Source organism: Electrophorus electricus, chromosome 2 (genome assembly GCF_013358815.1).
Source record: "Electrophorus electricus isolate fEleEle1 chromosome 2, fEleEle1.pri, whole genome shotgun sequence".
NCBI classification, from domain to species: Eukaryota; Metazoa; Chordata; class Actinopteri; order Gymnotiformes; family Gymnotidae; genus Electrophorus; species Electrophorus electricus.
In genome coordinates, this window is record NC_049536.1 from 24,144,626 (window position 1) to 24,163,338 (window position 18,713).

Below are 18,713 nucleotides of genomic sequence, written 5' to 3' on the forward strand. Positions count from 1 at the left end.
GTATAGTCCTTCAAAAGCCACCACATTGATGATTATGTGGAACTGCAAATTGGAATACTTTAGCATAGTACCTTAAATATAGTAGCAGAGAATTCTTTCATTACAGCAACACACAACAACTCTGCACCTTAAATGGTTAAAATAACATTTGGAAAGGTCGTCATCAACACCATTCTGGGGACATTTGATTCTCACAAAAAGATACTTGCACTTACCAGCACCCCATTACCTCCACACACACACACACACACACACACACACACACACACACACACACACACACACACACACACACACACACACACACACACACACACACACAGAGTGAATGCTATTTAGGTACCTCCTACCTACCACCCAGATAAGACTAATTTACACCCAGCATTTATGTCTAACAGTACTATAAATAATTACACAAGTTCTTTCCTTAACGGAACAATTCACCTGAAATTGTTAACATTGATAATGGCAAAAGCAAACAGGGTCAGTCAGCATTCAGCAAACTATTTCACCAGCATGTGTTCACCAGTTCACTGTTTTCACTGGAGTGAAAAGCATTAATTCCAGTTAAAGTAAAGGAAGTGATGTTGTGTGCAAATTCACTGGTGCTATACCTGGTGCTAAAGGTTTTAACATATCCTTCATGGTCTAAAAGAGGAAGAGTGAGATAGAGAGAGAGTGAGCCAGAGAGAGAGAGAAAGAGAGAGAGAGCGAGCACTATGTAGCCTAAACAGCAATGTGAATGTTTACATAATTATCCCATCACATTACTGAAGTGACAACATACTGCAGTAATGCAGTTTGTTATGTCCAAAAGCTACACACTATAATTTGAGTGAATGTATATATGGAAGCGTGTGTGTGATCGTGTGTGTATGTGTGTATGCATTTGTTTATGTGTGTTTAAACTCACCTGCTGCGCGTGGTCCCATTCTCTTGTCCCTCCTAACTTCATCAACTATAAGTGCGGAGCCACAGAAATGTGTGGCGAGTGTACGAGTAGGTCTGTTTCAGGTGTGTGGGTCTGTCCATCTGTGTGTGTGTGTGTGTGTGTGTGTGTGTGTGTGTGTGTAAATGTTTAAACACAGCTCCTGGTTGCCAGGCTCTGACAGGATGAGATAAGAACTGCGCACGCTTGCTCTGCATCTTGGTCCGTCTGTTTCTAAGACACATGCATGCTTTGGGTTTTTCCACTGCCATGTGTACATGCTTTGTACTTGCTGTGAGATAAAAACAGCCCTGTGACACATGAGAGCAACTTCACAGAAACAACAAAATGAAAATAAAATGAAACAAACAAAATTATCATCATTATCCTTGTGGTCAACATCATTACTCTAGCTGTTCTCATCATTAATGGAGGAGTAATGTCACTGTCACCCTTATCACCAACAGAATCAGCCTTTTCACTTCCTCTGAAGCTGATGGAAGTGACCATGTGTGGATGTATGAACATGTTTGATTAATGCACTCTAGACAGATGATGGACACAGCAGCTGACCAACCTTCTGTAACTGCAAAATGTGATTCCCTAGATTAATGCCTGCATGACATTTAGGCCAGAACTGAGCCAGGTTCAGACATTCAGGAAAGGAGGTTAGCTTTCAAAATATTTACATCACCACATATTCAGACACAAATCAATTCAAACTCTAGCACCACATGTACACACACACATACACACACACACACTTAAATACATACATGCAAAGTATGAAGTCATTTTATGACAACTTTGGAGGGGAGTATGTGGACCTTCCAGGGTCATGTTGCCACATGTTGCATGATGTTGCTTCAGTGAAACCAGAGAAAACAACTTAGAAAACAGAGCATTTAATATAGTGTAGTAGCTTTATTTTTTATGTTTTTGTCTAAAAATTGTTAAGACAGTAATGAAAAACTAAAATAAAAAATAAAAAGAAATTCACCTGCATAAAAACTACATAAAACTAAAATCAATTTCACCATGTCTTATATTTAATAAAGAACAACATTTGCACAACATGCATGGACTATTGGGTGCTGAAGAAAGTGGTTCTTCTACTGGGTCAAGCACAAGCATTAAAATGATATGAAAAGGGTATTTTTTTTTCCACCCTCTGACATGCAGGTCTCCAGACGTATCTCAGCATGCTTGACTGACATCGCGTCATGAATAACAGCCCACCACTTGAAGCTCAACCCCAGTAAAACAGAGCTTCTGTTCATCCCAGGTACTCCCAACCTGTACCAGGACCTCACAGTTTCCTTCGAGAACTCCCTAGTATCACTATCCGAACAACCAGCTGTCATTCTCAACTCATGTTTCTAATCTAACCCAGTCTTGCAGATTTCCCCTTTGTAACATATGAAGGATTCGGCGTTTCTCTCGCAGGAAGCTACCCAGGTGCTTGTGCAGTCTCTTGTGATCTCAAAGCTACACTACTGCAACTCGCTACTTGCTGATCTTCCTCTAAGAGCCATCAAACCTCCACAACTTGTCCAGAATGCAGCAGCACGACTGGTCTTCAATCTTCCGAAGTTCACACGTTACTCCACTGCAGCGCTCCCTTCATTGGCTCCCAGTAATGGACCAAAAATGGACTAGCCCCTTCATACATAAGGTCAATGGTCAAAGCCCGATCCGTACCTCGAGTACTTTGAACATCAAGTACAGCCCAGCTTGAAATACCTTGCTTCAGGACTCATGGACGACAAACATCGAGTCTATTTTCTGTCCTGGCTCCAAGATGGTGGAATGAACCACCATCTGTCTGCTGTCTGGACAGCAGAGTCCCTTGCAGTCTTCAAACCCAGACTGAAGACCCATCTATTTTCAGAAAATTTAAAGGACAACTGACACTGCTGCCATATTGACTAATTTAGGGTATTGTTTATGTTGTTTAACAAACTCTAGCACTTATTGTTTATTGCACTTATCATTGTTTAAGATAGACCTTATATATTTTGTACTTCTAGGTATCAGCATTGATCCCTGTATTCTACAGTATTCTAGTTCATTGGTATGTTGGACTCTAACCTACTGTACTGTACTAGGGTATTCTATGAGTAAATGACAAAGCACTTTTGTAGGTCGCTCTGGATAAGAGCGGCTGCTAAATGCCATAAATGTAAATGTTAGTATTATAAATATAAATCTTAGTATTATTGACAAATGCATAAAGGGCTTTAGACACTGGATGTTGAGGTACTTTCTAGGTCCTTGCCCTCTAATTACTCAGTGAAGCTCAATGGTCTCTCAATCACATCTTCTCTAACTGTTAAAGATCTTGCCGTTATTATGGATCCCAGCCTCTCGTTCGAAGCTCATGTAAATATTTCTAGGACCACCTTTCTCCACCTCAGGAACATTGCAAAGATTAGAAACTCTCCTCACTTGATACAGAAATGCTAGTCCATGCATTTATTACTTCAAGATTGGAGTACTGTAATGGATTACTATCTGGCTGGGCCATTAAGTGCCTAAACAAGCTCCAGCTAGTTCAAAATGCAGCAGCCAGAGTTCTTACTAGAACTAGAACATTTGACCACATCACGCCTATCTTAGCTACTTTACACTGGCTCCCAGTAAAATTTCATATTGATTATAAAATACTTCTAATTACCTACAAAGCACTGAATGGTCTTGCCCCACAGTACCTTAGAGAACTCTTAGTGCATTACAATCCACCATGTATACTTAGATCAAAAGGTGCAGGCTCTTTACTAGTACCAAGAATAAGAAAATCTACAGAGCCTTTTCTTATAGTTTGGTAAACGTAGCTTTAAGATTGTGTCATGTAGTTCATGGCAGACATAAATCAAGCATTTGCGTATATTCAACCATGTTCCTGCATTGACCAGTGGAGAACATGAGCTGACACTGGAAAACACAGTAGGCATCGATCCGCAAATCAATTCTTCTTTATATAAAATAATGCATGTGTTGTCGTTGGACTTCAGTTACATTTCCATGAAGCCATCGCTAAAGAAATGAATTTCTGCTTAAGTATGCGTGCTTAACCGAAAACGTGGCGAAAGAAGAGCCTTTCTAAAGAATACTACATAAAGTAGTAGAGAGAAATTGTTTTATTTACATTTTCAGTTTAGCAAAGTTGGAACGTGATTCACACTCCACACCCACTACGGTTGCCGGGAAGACACATCGCACTGCAAATACATAAAGCATATTCATCAAAATGATAACACTTGCGATACATTTCACAAACGCGCCGCAAATGCACAAAGCACATTCATCAAAATGGCTACACAACCCGGTGCAAATTCAGAAAACACGCAAATCCATTCCCAACACAACAGAAGTGCTGCTTCCGGAGGACACGGAGCGCGGTGGACTTCAATGAGACCATCGGGAAGCAGCAACAACCAAGTTAAAAGTAGGGTTTTAGGTTACCACGGTTTTATCATGGCTGGCTATTCGTGCTATACATTCTTGCGTATTTATTTATGCTAGGCTGTACATATCGCATCCTTAAAAACGCCGACAAAAATCCCATTTAACACAGTTCAGGTTCTGCCTAAATACCTGGCTGGCTGGCTAGCTAGCTACTATTTTACAGAATAGTTTTCAACCTAATGAGAGAATGCATAATACAACTCTGGTTTCTGGCTAAATACCTACAATTAGAGTGTTTTGTATGCATGCCTCTATAAGCGTCACACCTGAGATAAGATAAGAACAAGATAGTTGACCAGCATGACCAATGACCACACTGGTCGCCCAGTATAATCAGATTGAGATTTGACCAGTATGACTCTGCTGCTCGATCAACTTGGTCAAGTTGTTTACGCTACTGGACCCGCTGTCCAGTTGGAAATTGTAGCTAAACCATCAAACTTGAACCAAAATGTAAGCTTTGCTGGTCTACCAGTTTAATCAGATGCTTTAACAACATAAGGTATATCTATTGCCTGGATGTACATCTTTTCAATTATCTTGACCATCATTGACCAGATTAGATCATCTCACACCAGCAAATTAGCTGGATTTTGTAGCTAGGGCTGTAGCATGCCTGATACTGATGTCCAGAGTTTACCATAGATATACACAGATCTATTCTAACAGTGCAAAAAAAAAAAAAAAAAAAAACCCCAATAGAAAAGTAATAATTTATGTATTTAAATAACACATTAGAATTCATGAAATAGAATGTCCCCACAATTTGCATATCCTAAAGACATCACCTGTTCATTGCAGCATGTTTGGTCAGAATACTCTCATATTAAATGTTACATATACTTATAGAGCATTATATTTCCATTTTCTTCTGTTTTCAGATCACAGTGTTTTGTCCTTTCTGTTGCTTCAGATTGGAAAAAAACACCAAAGTTTTGCAGCTCTTGTGGGTGTAATGTACAGTTTTTAGAAGAGGCCAAATCTGCACTGTCTATATCTACGGATGAAGACTGTGGACCATCTCATGGCAGAGGTGAAAGTTTAATAAGTTAATACATGTCCCATTGTCAAAGGTACTGCTTTGTGCAGCATAACTGAGTGATCTAGTAACCAACTTCTCACATCATGTTCTGTGCAGGCCATTTCAGTGTATAAAACCATTGACGTTATTAAACAAAAACATTACCAGTATACTACTTACTCAAAGCCTAAAGCTAACAGTATGTGTGTGAAACATAGGTGGTGCTGAGGTAACTAAAAAGTGTTTACAGGGAAAAGAGGCCTAACTAAGTTTTGACTTAATCTAGGCCCATATTCTTAAAGCTTCTCAAAGCATGAGTGCTAACCTAAGATCATATTTGTCTTATTTACAACAGACAAACAAATCCTAGATAAGCTTTGAGAAGCTTTATGAATATGCACTCTAATTAAATAATCTCCCAGATAATATTTAAATGCTTATTGTAAAATTATTAATGGAAAATTATTATGACTGTTTAGGCTCCAGGCCATAACATGAAGTGAGGAAAACGGCAAATCAAGTGTGTGTAATATATATATATATATATATATATATATATATATATATATATATATATATATATATATATATATATATATATATATATATATATATATAAATACATTTTTACTTTGTTTTTAAAAAAAGGAGGGAAGATAGGTTAAAAAGATAAACGATAAAAAGATAAAATATTGTGCAGTAACCATAACTCTACTAACATGCACACTCAGGGTTAACAGTTCGCCACACGGGGGAGGCATTCGCGTTGAAATACCTTTGGTGATTCCCCTAGATAGCATTGGGTCCTCGTTTTTTGTAATCCCTGCAGGAAGTAAAGAAGATCGATAAAATATGCACATCTGCAGTAATATGATGTGTTTGTCTTTTTACTTCAAACATGTCAAATGACCGCAGAGCCCATTTAAATTCTAAGCAACACTGTATATTCATAAGATTAAAGCTTGAACCAGCAACCTTCTGCTTACTAGGCAAGTACTTTAAGCGCTGAGCTATCACTGCCCCAGCAAAAAAAATGTTTAAGCTACACAACAGCACATAAGATAGCCATCTCTGTCGCTATAAATAGAACCTTTCCAAAGAATGAAACAAGGTACCTAATTAATCTTCGCAATCTTGTTAATGCCGACATAATTGTATTAATCCTAAAACAGAATTTCCGTAGCTAGCTAGGTAAACAGCTAGTTAGCGTTCTACCTTTCTAGCTACGAAGCCGCCATCTTAGGATGCCAAGGCCATACTTGCTAGTGGGTTAGCTGTCAAATGCTTTTTCCAGCATGACGGAGCACCATGTCACAAGGCAAAAGTGATAACCCAGTGCCTCGGTGAACAAAAAATTGAAATTTTGGGTCCATGGCCAGGAAACTCCCCAGATCTCAATCCCATTGAGAACCTGTGGTCTGTTCTCAAAAAGTGTACTAAATGTATCAGACCAAAATGCTCAAGCCTGTAATGGTAGTACCTAGCCCATGCACTAATGGGAGTTATATACACCATCTGGATTTAACTAAGCAAATAGGTAAGAGCCTCCCATTGGATAATTACTGCATCGGTGATTATGTCTGAGCTGGCAACAAGTTATTTAACCCTAACTGATGCAGTGAGTAGCTTCTCGTTTTTTTTAAACAACCATGTCGAAATACGCATCCTGTGGTTGTGGAAAAGATGTTAATCTCTTTCAGAAGGGTCAAATTATGGGCATGCATCAAGCAGAGAAAACATCTAAGGAGATTGCTGAAACTACTAAAATGGGTTAAGAAAATCACTTGTCAGTGAGGCTAACTGGCAAAAATGGCTTCAATTTGCTAGGGAGCATAAAGATTGGACTCTGAAGCAATGGAAGAAGGTCATGTGGTCTGATGCATCCATCCTGTTCCAGAGTGATGGGTGCATCGGTAAGAAGAGAGGCGGCTGAAGTGATGCACCCATCATGCCTAGTGCCTACCGTACAAGCCTGTAGGGGCAGTGGTATGATCTGGGTTGCTGCAGTTGGTCAAGTCTAGGTTCAGCAACATTATGTGCCCAAAGAATGAGGTCAGCTGAATATTCTGAACAACCAAGTTATTCCATCAATGGATTTTTTCTTCCCTGATAACATGGGCATATTCCAAGATGAATCCAATGCTAGGATTCATCGGGCTCAAATTGTGAAAGTGTGTTTCAGGAAGCATGAGACATCATTTTCACACAAGGATTGGCCATGACTGGAACTCCATTGAGAATCTTTGGGATGTGCTGGAGAAGACTTTGCACAGTGGTCCAAATTTCCCATCATCAATACAAGATCTTGGGGGGGATTAATACAACTCTGGACAGAAATACATGTTGTGACATTGCAGAAGGTTATGGAAATGATGCCACAGCAAAAACACGTGCTGTAATCAAGGCGGTCTAGTGTGAGACCTTTTTTTTGGCCAGGCAGTGTGTGTGTGTGTATATATATATATATATATATATATATATATATATATATAATGAGAGAGAGAGAGAGAGAGAGAGATCCATTATCTTGTTCCTTTGATTAGTAAAAATATTTCTTCGTATATTTTTACTGTTCAGGTGCAAGTGCAGGTAATCAAATCCAGCTTGTGCAAGAGACACATGGTGAGGTCCAAATGCTCCAGCTAAATGACTGATTTATTATATGGAGGTTTAAGTTATCATGTAGAAGACCATTTAGTTTAAAGGATAGTAATTGGAGAAAAAAAACATTTAATCTGGGGGCTGTAATGTTCAACTGATGCTGAATTTCACTCTGGTCATTTATTCACACAGTTTGAAAAAGCCTTTTTTTTTCTTTGTGTTTTTCCCTGTATCTGAACAAAGATTTATATAGAAATGTTTTATTAAAGAACAAAGCGTTTTAAATCGGTGCCCATTCACTTTGTGCAATAGAATGCAGAATAAAATGCTACCCACTGAATTTGTGAAATGCAAAAAGTGGTTTAAATCAGTGCTCGTTCACTTTGGGAAGTACAAAGCAGAATAAAATCAGTGCTCGTTCACTTTGGGAAGTACAAAGCAGAATAAATCAGTGTTCATCCACTTTGTGCAATAGAATACAGAACTAACTGCTGTGCATTGAAATTGTGAAATCCAAAGTGGTTTAAATCAGTGTTCCTTCACTTTGTGAAGTGAAAAACAGAATAAATCAGTGTGCATCACTTTGTGAGAAGTACAATACAGTATAAATCAGTGCTCATTCACTTTGTGGAGTATAATATAGAATTAAACAGTGCTCATTCACTTTTGAAAGTACAAATGATTACGAAACATTACTCATTCACAACACACAGAACAAATAATGAAAAAAGTAATAAGTATAAAACTATATACAACTATTTACAATGGGGTGAGTGGGGTGGTCAGCAGATCACTGACCCTATCCAGTATCTCCTCTCTTCATCTCCTTCTACTGGTCCACGGTCTTCCCCGCTGCTGCTGTGCAGAAGTGCACCACACAAAATCGGCTGTGGCCAAACACAGACGCAGCCTATTGGTTAGTGCCAGCCTCTCAGACTGCTTTCTGGTGAAGAGCGCCCAGCTGACCCTCTGATGCTGCTCTCTGGGCAGCATCTGCTTCCAGCCCTTGGGCAGAAGCACCTTAAACAAACAAACAGAGGCATCATGAATATGGGCTTGGCGTTTTCCTGAACCTACGACAAAAGCACCAGAGGCAGGGTGCTGCTACTCACCACAGCAGTGGGCACCGGTTGCATTTGCGAAGGCTGCTTTTTCGGTCCAACTGTCAACAGGGAGCACAGGGGTGGTGCAGAGGAAGAGGGAGCTGCAACAACACACATTAATGAGCTTAGAAAAGGGCAAACATATCACTTAACATCACAACATGGTTGTACATCAACCTGCGGAGACGACTGACACAGCCAAGAAGCCTGAATGTATCTAATGCTACTTACACCTAAAAGCATCAAGTGCTACTGAAGTGTGAGTTGCTTCCAACCCACCCCTCGATGACGACAGCAGTGCCAAGCAAATCTATGTCATTATGTGCAGATATGTTAATGAAATAAGCAGATGAAATGAAGTTTAGCCAACAGTTTTAGCCAACAAAAGTGAAGAACACTACTTAACATGCATTTAATGATTAAATGCAGCATAAATTAATGGCCGTGCAGGGTGAAATAGAGACTATTCTAACACCACCATCTCATATCACCTAACTTACCACTTCCATTACAATGCATTACAATGCATTACAACAAAACAAGTGACAATCAGGCCAAACAACAAGACAGACCTTCAATTTTATACTTGTGTAGTTCACTCAGTCCATTTAGCAGGACAACTCACCTTCATGTCTCACTTTCCTTCATGTCTCTGTGCTGGATGTACTTTTACAGCACCTACATCTTGCTCCCAGGCTTGACCTTCTGCCGCTGGACGTAGCTGGATCAACAAAACATCGCATGCAACTGCACAATGTTCCACATTCCACCGCTGCTCTGTTTGTTTTGCATAAATTCAGTACATAGCGCCTCTTCTCTCTCTCCTTGGCCTCGTCCAGGTCCCTGTATGAGACGCTCCAGTGTTCTCCAAAGCCAACGAGCTTTATACTTTATAAGTTCTTTTCCTTTGTAGCCTAACACAAAATACGCAAGCCTTTAGTTACTACAAAATGGATGTTACTCACATAGCAGTGTTCCTGAATAGAGGATTCTGTGGTTTCTGTTGGGCCAATGAAGACCTATTGTCCTTGAGTGACAGCAATTCTCACCAAGGTGTGAATGGGGAAGGGGCGGTGGGGCTATCAAATTACTTCACAAATGTTTTCCAGGCACAAGTGGTGTGATTAGCAGCTGTTTCAATAAATAGCGTTTTCAGTAAATGTTTTCAATAAATAGAGGATGCTTAGATGTGTGCTTTGGTTTGTCTCGGATTATCATCTGGTTGGTTAAGGTAGGCTCTGAGTTCACTTACTTTTGTCTTAGATTCTGTGAAATTCAAGGCTTGCTGTCTAAACCTAGTTGTTAGTTGCTTGGTAGCGGTAATTACTCACAGCGGTAATCAACATCTAGAGGAGGTTTGGTGGTGTTCTCAATCAGTTCATCTACATCTCACCTACAGGACTTCACTAAGTATCTTCTCATATTATTTCAATCCTTTATCTCATACATCCACAAATCAAGCATCTGAAATGTGGTGGCAGGAGGGCTCTGGAACTGCCAATCTGCTGTCCAGAAGGCTGACTTCATCTCAGCATTAGCATCCCTACACTTCCTGGCTCTGACAGAAACATAGATCACCCCTGAGAACTTGGCGACTCCGGCTGCCCTGTCCTCTGCCTTTTCATTTCTGCATTCTCCAAGGCGTCTTGGCAGGGGTGGTGGCACAGGTTTACTAATGTCCCGAGAGTGGCGTTTCACTCCACTTTCCTTCTCTACACTTTCCATCTCCTCTTTTGAATTTCTTGCCATTACAGTGTCTTTCCCCACTAAACTTCTTATCATTGTCATCTACCGCCCTCCAGATTCCCTAGATCACTTCATTGATGAGCTCAACATCCTTCTGAGTCATTTCCCTATTGAAGGAAATCCACTCATTCTCCTTGGTGACTTCAACCTTCCATCAGACAAGCTGCATTTCTCCTGCATCCTTCCGCTGTTGTCAGCATTTGACCTCAGCCTCAACCACTCTCCTCCGACTCACAAAGCGGGCAATGTTCTGGACCTGATCTTCACCCGTACCACCACAACATCAGACATCGCAGTCATCCCCCTCCACCTTTCGGACCATCACTTTCTATCCTTCTCTCTCTCCCTTCCTTCTCTTTCCATCCGGTCCTCTCCAACATGTTCCTCCTTCCTCCGTCGCAATCTGCACTCCATAACTCCCTCTTCCCTTCTACTATTTTGTCCACCCTTCCTCATCCTGACCCTCTATTCTCTCTCTCTTTGGATACAGTTACAAATACTTTCATTTCTACACTCCTCATCAATGACTCTTCTGTGCCCTCTCTGCTCTATACCCGCTAAGTCCTCCCCACCTGCCCCCTGGCTAACAGAAACACTTCTCTGCCACAGGAGAGAACTAAGGACTGCAGAGAGGAGGTGGAGGAAATCTTGCATAGATTCAGATATTAGCTCATACAAGTCTCTCCTTTCCAAGTTCTCACTGGAAGTAATATCTGCAAAGTCATCCTACTACAGGGAGAAATTCGAATCATCATCTGATCCACGCAAACTCGTCACAATTTTTTCTTCTCCCCTTAATTCCCCCCACCTTCCTCATCTCTTACTCCGGAAGATTTTATCACCTTCTTTGAGGAGAAGGTTGCAGCAATCCACCAGTCCTTTTCCTGTTCCCACTCCTCCAACTAATGTGCATTCCCCAACATCCAACTCTCTGACTTCTTTTTCTCCTCTCTCCACAGATGAAATTCTTCAACTCCTGACTTCCAGCAATCCGACTACATGTCCGCTGGGTCCGATTCTTTCTGCTCTGTTCCAGACAATCGCAAGAGATCTGCTTCCTTTAAGCTCTGTCATCATCAACAACTCCTTATCTTCTAGATACGTGCCTACTGCATTCAAAACCGCCAGGGTGGTACCAATCCTCAAGAAGATGCTTGGAGATGGTTTCAGTCCTATCTGGACGGACGGTCCTATCAGGTGACATGGAGCGGATCCACGTCCAAACCGTGCAGACTCTCCACTGGTGTTCCACAAGGCTCAGTATTGGGCCCCCTTCTCTTCTTTGTATGCTCATTCTCTTGGTGATGTAATATCTTCTCGTGGTTTCTCCTACCACTGCTATGCCGATGAAACTCAATTATTTCTTTCTTTTCCACCCTCTGACATGCAGGTCTCCAGACGCATCTCGGCATGTTTGACTGACTTGCTTCAGGTCTCATGGATGACAAGCATCAAGACTATTTTCTGTCCTGGCTCCAAGATGGTGGAATGAACTCCCGCTTGCTGTCCAGACACCAGAGTCCCTTGCAGTCTTCAATCGCAGACTGAAGACCCATATAGACAACTGCAGTCTTCAATCGCAGACGGAAGACAACTGACACTGCTCCCTTATTGACTGACTAATTTAGTACTTATTGTAGGGCATTATTTATGCTTTTTAACAAACTCTAGCACTTATTGTTTATAGCACTTTTCATTGTTTAAGATAGACCTTATGTATTTTGCACTTCTAGGTATCAGCATTCATCCCTGTATTCTACAGTATTCATTGGTATGTTTAATTCTAACCTACTACTTGGATATATTCTATGAGTAAATGACAAAGCACTTTTGTAAGTCGCTCTGGATAAGAGCATCTGCTAAATGCCGTAAATGTAATGTAGACACTTCACTTGCCTTGTTTGTTTTTCCCTTTAGCCACTTATAACTCTGCAGCCAGCGCTTGCGTGTTATAATCAGGTTTTGGGGCACATTGGAGATGTCTAGCACACCTAGTGGAAAATACTGTGTTCACAGTTTTACCAAATGTATGAAAAATGGCCCAAATCAAAATTCAGCACTAACAGTACTATACAATGGCTTCCTTAGCCAAACTTAGCAACAACAACTAACGTTGTGTGCTGAGAAGTCTCCATTTATGTTAACAAACTGGTAGCGACCAGCTAGATAAGGGAAACCAGGAAAGGGCCATCCCCTAATCCCAACAACATTTTTAAATGATGTTAAAATAATGTGATCTATACTGTCAAATGCTGCACTCAGATCTAGTAAGTTAGTAAGTGGTAAGCTGCTGCATTTTAAACTAGCTGGAGTTTGTTTAGGCACTTAATGGTACAGCCAGATAGTAAGCCATTACAGTAGTGCAGTCTGGAAGTGGTAAATGCATGGACTAGCATTTCTGCATCATGTGAGGAGAGCATGTTCCTAATCTTTGAAATGTTCCTGAGGTGAAGAAAGGTGGTCCTAGAAATATTTACATGAGCTTCGAACGAGAGACTGGGATCCATAATAACTCCAGGATCCATAACAGTTAGAGAAGATGTGATTGGGAGACCATTGAGGTTCACTGAGTAATTAGAGAGCAAGGACCTAGCTGTCTCTTGGCCTAATAGAAGCACCTCTGTTTTGTCAGGATTAAGTAAGAGAAAGTACCTCAACATCCAGTGTCTGAAGTCCTTTATGCATTTGTCAGTAATACTAAGATAATGTAGGTCCTGTGGCTTGGCTGAGACATATAGCTGAGTACCATCTGTGTAGCAGTGAAAACTAGGACAGTATAATGTCACCTAGTGGTAGCATATATAAAGAAAAAAGCAAAGACCCTAGAAGAGATCCTTGTGGGACAAAATAAACGTTGTGTGCTGAGAGGTCTCCATTTATGTGAACAAACTGGTAGCGACCAGCTAGATAGATTTCAACCAGGAAAGTGCTATTTCCCTAATCCCAACAACGTTTTTGAGTCTATATAGTAAAATGATGTGATCTATAGTGTCTAATGCTGCACCCAGATCAAGTAATATAAGAAAAGAGACATAACCCTGGTCAGAAGCCAACAACAGGTCATTAACTACTTTAATTAATGCTGTCTCTGTACTATGATTAGTCCTAAACCCTGACTGAAAGACTTAATTTATCTGATTCTGATTCAGATATGAGCTGCTGAGCTGCAGCTTTTTCTAGGATCTTGGAAATAAATAAAAGGTTTGGAATTGGCCTGTAGTTTGACAGCTCACATGGGTCAAGGTTAGATTTTTTTGATAAGTGGTCTAATTACTACTAATTTGAATGTTTTAGGAATGTAGCCAATGTTCATGGAGGAGTTTATTAAATTTAGTAAAGGTTCAATTACTTCAGGTATTATTTCCTTAAGAAAGTGTGGGCAGTGACTCTAGTAAGCAAGTGGAGGATTTGCTCTCTGGTCCCTTAAAAAGGAGCAGCTCTATGGTAAGGGAAATTATTAATCATTATTAATAAAATTATTAATTAAAACTATTATTATTGTGCTACATGTATTTAACTTTGGTTAAAATACAATATTTTTAAAACCCACACAGCATAATGCATAACATTAATACATATGCCTAACATACATATGAGACATATATATATGTATGAGACATATATATATATATATATATATATATATATATATATATATATATATATATATATATATATATATATATATATATATTGTCGGTCCTGCAGTGACTCTTCAACCAGTGAGAGTACCTACATCCAGAGGGGCTTGGACAGGTGTGTTGAGCTGCGTGGGATCAATAGTTATTCTTTTCTGCAGTGTCTAACAGTTGTTCATTGACAAACAAGTACCAGTACCATGCTCCTGTAAAAAATAACACACCTGTCAGCTACACACCTGTCACTAACATTCCAGTCATCACAACATCTGTTACCAATACACCTGCTGTCATTTCCTAACTGCTACCAGCACACCTGTCAGCTCACACTGCACTGGTGCATGTGCGTTCCTGTCATTGTGTCTTTTATGTGTTGCTTTACATTTTTCCCCACACAGGAGCTAGGACATGAGATGCTTTGAGTTGTAGTGACTCAGGAATGCAGACTCACTAAAACCCAGCAAGAGGAAGAAGAGAAGGAGAAGGATAGGCTTCCTCATACCTGTATTGCATCTGTGGAGAGACAGAGAGAGAACATAGCTATGCTAGAGCTAGAGAGCATAGTTGCAAAAACAAACATGTGCATACACACTCATGTACACGCACATATAAACATTCACATACATTCACACACATGTCCACACGCAAACTTACCTGCAGGGCAGAAAAACATCAAGCATAGAGATTCCAGATGTCAGACTGTATCATGCTGTTCCCAGCAACAAGTAGAACACTGCAAAGGCTTGAGCTAAACAAACAAACAAACAATAATAATGATGATGATGATGATGATAAAGTCTGCATAATATGGTGAGGAGTGAGTGCTTTTCAGAACCCAATCTCTGCCTTGGCTGAAGCCTGACCAGAACCTGAGAGAAGGACATGGGCAGAATAAATCTCCACCCCCACCCCCACACCCACACACACACACTCTAACTCTCTGTCTCTGTTTCTCTCTCACACTCACACTCACACACACACACACACACACACACACACACACACACACACACACACACACACACACACACACACACACACACACACTCCTTCCCTTTCTTATATGACACTGACACTAAACTGCAAAGGGCCGAATCCTTCATATATTACAAAGCAGAATTCTGCAAGACCACGTTAGATTTTAAATATGAGTTGAGACAACTAGTTGTCCAAAGTAATGCACAGGCTATTGGCAGCTTTGGATGTGGATACCAGGGAGTTCTTGAAGGAAACCGTGAGGTCATGGTAAGGGCTGGGAGTTCCTGGGATGTACAGAAGCTCGGTTTTACTGGGATTGAGCTTCAAGTGGTGGGCTGTCATCCATGACGCAATGTCAGCCAAGCATACTGAGATACGTCTGAAGACCTGCGTGTCAGAGGGTGGAAAAGAAAGAAATAATTGAGTGTTATCGGCATAGCAGTGGTAGCAGTAACCAAAAGGCCTTTTGGAGAAAATTAAAAGTCTTTTATTAACTTGCCTCACAATGTAGTGAAGATTTAGCAAAAGAATCATGAACACACGATGTATAGTGACTGATGACTTTTTGGAGAGTTTTTTTGGACACTGTGGAGATGTCTAGGACACCTAGTGGCAAATATTGTGTAGCTAATGATTAATTTTATGTAAACGCTCAAAACTGTTCAATTTATTAAACAAGACCCAAGTGAATCAGGAAATGTAGAGCATGACTGAAAATGAATCTCCAGTATCAAAATACACATTATACACCCCAAAAATCAAAGGCATTTTTTTTTTTTACTTTTTCTTCTGTAGTAGATGAGCTGTAATGGAACCTAAATGATGGAAAAATAAGACTGGATGTGAATGGATGCTTTTCTAGAGTCATCAAAATAACCACCTACAACTTGGTGAGAATCCGAGAGGAAGACAGCATTCATCACCCCCTCTGGGCACTACAAATACCTTGTTATGCCATTTGGGTTGATGAACGCACCTGCTGTCTTCCAACAGTACATCAATGAGGTCTTAAGGGAAACCCTTGACAGGTACGCGTTCGTCTACTTAGTCGACATTTTGATATACAGCCAAACGGTAGACGAACATGTTACCCACATTAGCCGGGTCCTCCAGCTCCTGCTCGAGAACCAGCTCGTCATCAAGCTGGAGAAGTCCACATTCCATGCGCAAACCATCTCCTTTTTGTGATTTGTCGTCTCCCACAACATGTTATGCATGGATCCTGCCAAGGCATGGGTTGTGGAGAACTGTCCTAGACCCACCTGTTATCTGGTTCAACACTTCCTGGGCTTCACAAACTTTTACCGCAGGTTCGTGAACAACTTTAGAACAGTTGCAGCCCCACTGACCATGTTGACCAGGAAGGCATCTGGTTGGTTCTGCTGGTCCAACGAAGGCCAGAAGGTGTTCAAAGAACTAAAGTGCCATCTAATCACGGCTCCTATTCTTCGGCTCCCTGATGTAGAGCTTCCATTTATCGTTAAGGTGGACACATCTGAGGTGGATGTTGGTGCAGTTCTGTCCCAGTGATCAGGAGACGACAAAAAGGAAGGTAGTGGTGGAGGAGGAGATGTTGCTTGAACAGGTAGGGGGTGCCATAACCCACAAATGCTGCTGTTCGTCCACTGGGCTGGTCTACTGTTGATTGGTTCTTAGCTGATCTGTCTGTGTGTGTGTGTGTGGGGGGGGGGTGATTGTGTGTATGTGTGCGAGGTGGGTGTGTTTGTGTGGTTATGTGTGTAGGTTAGGAATCTCAATACAGCTGTGGAACAGAAACAGAGGACTGACTCAGAACCCAGGTGAAGAAGACCTGCAGAATGGTCTGGAACCTCAAATCTTGGACCTGCAGAGTAAGACATGCAGTTCTGACACCGTGGCCTGTTCTCCACAAACCTCCAGCTCAACATGTCGTTTTAACCCTTTGGTGAAGTCCTACAGGGAGGTAGTTTTTTTTCTTCTTCTGAAAATCTTTAAAAGTTCTGTTAGTTCTGCTCTGAAAACTGACAATCTATTTGTTAACCAACAGTCTAGTTTGGGTTTACTCTAACCCTATCGATTCATTTGATAATTGTTCCATTTGTATATAGTTTATTAATAGATTTTTATTAATACTGATTATTATTATCATTATATTATAATAATGATTATTATTATTATAATATAATGATAATATGATTAATAGATAGATTAATTGATCCAGTGGATAATACTAATGTATTGTATGTTTTTTGGCAATCATTAATATTATATATAGTATCCTGTATTTTCTATTGGCATATTGGTTGATATGTTTGCTAGGAGACATAAAGATGGTGTTGGATGGATAGAGTTATTTAAAGCATGGGATATGTAGGTGATAACATCTTGCCAAACTGGTTGATAGGTATGCACTGCCACGTGGCGTGAATATAACTGTGAGTTGTGTTTTGAGTAAACTATGTACAGGTTACTGAGTTTGAGTCCCATTTTAAACATCTAATGTGTAGTATAATGTACTCTATGTATTATTTTGTACTGAATGCATTGTAGGTTAGTGTTGCTGGTCATGTGATAATTATTATTACACACTTAAATCCAAAACTCGGCATTGATTTTAGCTAACATTTTAGGAACTGGGAGGTTTTTCTACCATGTTTTTGGGATAGTTGTGGAACTGACATTAAAGTAATGATAAATATGATAAATATGTATAAGATGTCATGCCTTTTTCTATCCAAGATGTAAAGTTTAATATTTATTTGTTGATGGTAAAGTTCAGGTTGTCAAGTACCTTGGCGATTGATCCACGATCATTTGTCCAACCTGCTGAAGGCTTGTTTAAGTGAATGATGGGAGCACTGAAGAGGAGGTTGTTTGTTTGTTTGTTTTTAAGATGAGTAAAATAGTTAGATCATAAAACACCATCACCTGAAGTTCAGCTGGAGTCTCAAGTTAAACCTCAGATCCAAATCTAACTTTAGATTTCGATTCAAATCTTGCAATAGTACTGAAATGTTTAACTCTGACACTGGAATTATGTGTTGTAAATTAATATTGGTGCATTTAAAAAATGTTCGCTGCAAGTAAAGGAAGAGCCATTTGGAAGCCAAAATAGTCAGCTCTTATTGGTGAGCTGAGCCGACTGACATGACTCAGTAGAAACACAGTCGACACGCCCGACACATTAGTGCTGGAATTACGTAGTCTGCAGTGTGTGGCAGCACTTCGTCCCGAATTAAAAACTTTACTGT

General features: G+C 40.3%; 1 protein-coding gene and 1 long non-coding RNA gene across 2 annotated transcripts in view; one reads left to right on the forward strand and one right to left on the reverse strand.

The window, feature by feature from the left end:
• LOC113577959 (DEP domain-containing mTOR-interacting protein-like) overlaps positions 1-1,021 on the reverse strand; it is a 4,717-nt gene extending 3,696 nt beyond the window's left edge. Inside the window, exon 1 of the mRNA XM_027010892.2 lies at positions 914-1,021. Coding sequence (XP_026866693.1) covers positions 914-932 — 19 coding nt within the window. The 5' untranslated portion in view covers positions 933-1,021. The remainder of the gene's footprint in view (positions 1-913) is intronic.
• Positions 1,022-4,150: 3,129 nt separating this feature from the next.
• On the forward strand, positions 4,151-17,051 carry LOC113577955. The gene is made up of 3 exons (XR_003410692.2): positions 4,151-4,376; positions 5,278-5,429; positions 16,969-17,051. It is a non-coding gene; the product is annotated as an uncharacterized LOC113577955 (long non-coding RNA).
• The last annotated feature ends 1,662 nt before the right edge of the window (positions 17,052-18,713 follow it).